The sequence below is a fragment of the Penaeus chinensis genome, chromosome 19 (assembly GCF_019202785.1).
Source record: "Penaeus chinensis breed Huanghai No. 1 chromosome 19, ASM1920278v2, whole genome shotgun sequence".
Classification (NCBI taxonomy): domain Eukaryota; kingdom Metazoa; phylum Arthropoda; class Malacostraca; order Decapoda; family Penaeidae; genus Penaeus; species Penaeus chinensis.
This window is the reverse complement of record NC_061837.1, coordinates 26603086-26608085: the sequence shown is the minus strand read 5'-3', so window position 1 is coordinate 26608085 and position 5000 is coordinate 26603086. Positions and strand designations below refer to the sequence as shown.

The 5000-nt window shown below is 32.3% G+C and overlaps 1 protein-coding gene across 1 annotated transcript in view; it reads left to right on the top strand.

Annotated features, from left to right (window-relative positions):
* The first annotated feature begins 3973 nt into the window (after window positions 1–3973).
* LOC125034980 (extensin-like) overlaps window positions 3974–5000 on the top strand; it is a 9186-nt gene continuing 8159 nt past the window's right edge. The window contains exon 1 of the mRNA XM_047627027.1: window positions 3974–4044. Within this exon, the coding sequence (XP_047482983.1) occupies window positions 3974–4044 (71 nt within the window). The remainder of the gene's footprint in view (window positions 4045–5000) is intronic.

Below are 5000 nucleotides of genomic sequence, written 5' to 3'. Positions count from 1 at the left end.
ACATTAATAATGGTCATGCAAAGATGATGATTATGATAATATTGATGATAAGAGTAATGATAACAACAACAATAACAACAACAATAACAATAATAATAATAATAATGGTAATATTAATAATGATAATAATAATAATGATAATAATAATGATTATCATGATAATAATGATAATAATAATAACAATAATAACGGTAATGATAATGATAATAAAAGATAATAATGATAATGATGATAATGATAATGTATAATGATAATAATAGCGAAAATAAGAATGATAACAATGTTAGTAATAATAATAACAATGCTAATGATAATAGTAAGAATAACAATAAAAATGAAGATGATAATAATGATAATTGCAATAATGATACCAATGATTATAGTACTAATTACAATAATAACAATAATGATTATCATCATTATCATCATTATTCTAGCATTATAATGTGAATGATACAAACGATATAATAGGTAATAGTAATAACAACAATTTCTATGATAATAATAACATTAATGATATAGATGATGCTAGCGATAATAATAATGATAATAATCATACCACAATTGTAGCAGTGGTAGTAATAGTAGTAGTAGTAGTAGTAGTAATGATAATAATGATAACAGTAACAAAAACAGTAATGGTATTAAGGATAAAATGGAGAATGATAAAAGAGGTAATAATTAATTATTTTGAATAATAACAAAAATAAGAAATCGAAGCTTTTTTTGATGCGAAAGTTACTTAACGAATATAACACCCGTTAGTTGCTTCGAAAAGCTGTGATTCTATGTAACAGCAAATTACACTAGATTGGAAACCTGAAGTTATATTGCTTATTTAGTTGTTGTTGTGTTTATCTGTTTTGTTTTGTTTTGTTTTTCATATAAGATAACTGGTAATGATAAAAACCTTTTTATTTTTTTTTTGGATTCGATCCTTCATGCGTGAATATAGATCGCAAAGAGCTTACATTTTGCAATTTTTAATATCTAAAAAAAAATTGTCGTAACTGAATATAAAGATATTTTTGTTTTTGTTATGACAGTAAATATACATCGAAACCGTTGACACTCACAGCGGTTCATGAGAACAAGCAAACAACACAAGCACGCACAAACACACACTTGGACAGGAAATAACGTAACAAACCACAAAGCTGAAGGGATTTTTTTCGTAAAAAAACAAAAAAATGCAACTCTCATTTTCTTAACAAATTTAAAGTGCTCATCAGGTAAACACTAATTATATGTTAATAGTGAGCACCTGGATGTTATTTTATAGTAATGTTCCCTCATTATCTCGCCTCTCCTTCACCTTTCCAAATGCACAGGACATCTGCTGCGTCGTGTTGATAACGGAGGAATATAAATCACATGCATAAGGCTCCAAGCAGTTGTTTCAACGAACCACTTTCTAACGCGAATAACTGGAACTGCAACCTAATTAAGTCGTTTCAGTGGGTTAGCCTTCTTCTTTAGATGCGAAGAAAGTATAGTAGTAAGTTTAAAGTTGGACACCCCCTCCGTCTCAGCTCCACTCTCCCTTTCTGTCAGAATGGAGATCGTTATATAGCGTACGTAGTTAGACAGACGAATAGCTCTATCCATATGCCTATTCATTTATCTATCAGCTAGATAAAATTTAAACACACGTGCATATATTATATGAGTGTTTATGTGTAAGATGTGTGAACTGTACTCACTTTCACCTTTGGTCACGGTCTGGAAACTGTTCTCATATTTAGATTTAAAAATACTAAGGATAACGCAAATTTTAGCAGAAAATCAAAGAGAAAAAAGCCCAAAAAACAGAAGGGTCCAACTTCTTTTGTCAAACATGGAAGCAGCACCTGTGCAAGCAACCATAAAAAACTTTCACATTGTCTAGATATTTGTAGACGATATATTCAAACTTTCCGAAAATTTCTGGCGGCTAATGGCAAACTATTAAAGAGGCAGGATTATATCAGCGTGAAAATGGCTGTCTTCAGAGACACGCGATCTCTCCGCTTCCTGAACTGAGCGGAGATCGCTGACGATGCTGAGAAGATTTTGAGGGAAGGGATTAGGTCGGTTTGGTCTTCCATTTGAGTCTTGCTAATTACTCAGCTGTGTGCGAAGTTTTGCTTGGGAAAAATAGGCAATAAATATATATATATATGTATATATATACATATATGCATATATACATACATATATACATATATGTGTGTGTATATTTGTATGTGTATATATATATATGTATATATACATACATATATATGTATGTATATATGTATATATATGTATACATATATATGTATGTATACACACACACACATACACACGCACATATACATATGTGTGTATATGTATATATATATATATATATATATATATATATATATATATTTATATATATAAATATATATATATAAACGCATACATATAAATATATATTATATATATTATACATATATATATACATATGTATATGTGCGTGTGTATGTGTGTGTGTGAGTGTGTGTGTCTGTGTGTGTGTGTGTGTGTGTTTGTGTGTGTGTGTGTGTGTTTGTGTGTGTGTGTGTGTGTGTGCGTGTGTGCGTGTGTGCATGTGTATGTATGTACACAGATAGAAAGATAGATAGATATAGAGAGACAGATAGACAATTAGATACACACACACATATATATATGATATACATATATCATATACATATATATATGTGTGTGTGTGTGTGTGTGTGTGTGTGTGTGTGAGCGTTTGTATGTGTGCGTGACCGAGTGTGTTTGTAAATGTGTTTGCGTGACTATGTTGAGTGTTTTAGGTTTTAACTTCTTTTGGATCACGTGACCGCTTTCGGTCGCTGCAACTTTCATCCGAGTTCATGGTCCAGAAAAATGCAGTTCTTTTGCATGTTTCTTGTCGAAGACAATTAGCGGACGTGTGTGGCTTCTCATTATGTAATGGTAGCTATTTCGTCATTAAGCAGTGAGTTGGTTTTGCTGTGCCTAAACAGTCCATATATTTTAAACATTGGCAGTTTCTCAGCGTTTTCTTTATCTGTTTTATTTTTTCATATCTATTCACATACAAAGTGTGTGCCCGTGAATTGAATCCTCGAAAACCCAAGTACTTGATGTGCCAATTGATTAATGGCTTCATAGTCCATCAGAATTCATAAAATTGACCTATACGTTACTTTATATATATATATATATATATATATATATATATATTTCTACAAGATACTTGATGGTGAAGATGAAACTTACATATACACCCACTGTGGTGCTTAAAAGAGTCGGACCTGGGTTTATGGACCGGTATTGGATTTAGCCAGATATGGTAATTCACAGGGATGAAAGTTAATCAGAAGAGAGACAGAAGGATATCTAGAGTAACTGAATAATATACCTAGATCGTCACAGGTTACTAGAGTCCGTATCACATTTTCCGCATTACTAAGAACAGCATCAAAGACGAGTGCCACATATAAATTGATTTCGAAGAGTGACCAATAACCGGTACGAGATCTTCGCAAATCTTTTTGCACTACTTGACGGACTCATAAATATTCTCATCCTATACGAGCGTGATATATACAAATAAAACCACAGAATAAAGTTCACTTGAGTATGAATGAAAGAAAAACGAAGACAATTAGCGGACGTGTGTGGCTTCTCATTATGTAATGGTAGCTATTTCGTCATTAAGCAGTGAGTTGGTTTTGCTGTGCCTAAACAGTCCATATATTTTAAACATTGGCAGTTTCTCAGCGTTTTCTTTATCTGTTTTATTTTTTCATATCTATTCACATACAAAGTGTGTGCCCGTGAATTGAATCCTCGAAAACCCAAGTACTTGATGTGCCAATTGATTAATGGCTTCATAGTCCATCAGAATTCATAAAATTGACCTATACGTTACTTTATATATATATATATATATATATATATATATATATATATATATATTTCTACAAGATACTTGATGGTGAAGATGAAACTTACATATACACCCACTGTGGTGCTTAAAAGAGTCGGACCTGGGTTTATGGACCGGTATTGGATTTAGCCAGATATGGTAATTCACAGGGATGAAAGTTAATCAGAAGAGAGACAGAAGGATATCTAGAGTAACTGAATAATATACCTAGATCGTCACAGGTTACTAGAGTCCGTATCACATTTTCCGCATTACTAAGAACAGCATCAAAGACGAGTGCCACATATAAATTGATTTCGAAGAGTGACCAATAACCGGTACGAGATCTTCGCAAATCTCAATTGCATCGTATTGTATTAGACGTGCGACCAATAAAGTAAAAGTGGTCGTTGCTAGCGGTGTCCATGAGAACCACTGCAGTGTTCCCCAGTCCGTGAACTAACGTGAATGCTCATGCTATAATTACTAGGTAATTAAGGGCCTCCAGTAGCCGTGGTGTAGCTTAATCGCCTGCGTGTGGACGTTTATGGAAGACTGTTCTGGAATTTTCTCTCAATAAGTATTAGTGAGGGGGTTGCAGTTCGTTGAGCGAGAGGGAGGCGGGGGCAGGGGTGGGGGTGGGGGGATGCAGAATTTCGTCGACTTCGGGAGCTTGCAATGTGTCTTAGGTTGTCGTAACGCGTTGTTAACGAACATGGACTTCCTAAATAATGGTTATTTAAATAAAACATAAATACTTATCATTACGATGATGTCAGCTGTACGCAGTATTGTCTAGGAGTTAAATGTTTTTTTGAAGTTAGTGGAGGTTATATATATATATATATATATATATATATATATATATATATATATATATGTGTGTTTGTGTGTGTGTATATATATATATACATATTATATATATACATACATATATATAAATATATATATGTATATATATATATATATATATGTATAATTACACGCTTATGTATATGCACACTCGGGCGTGCATATGTGTGTATATATGTGCATATATATATATATATATATATATATATATATATATATATATATATATATATACATACAT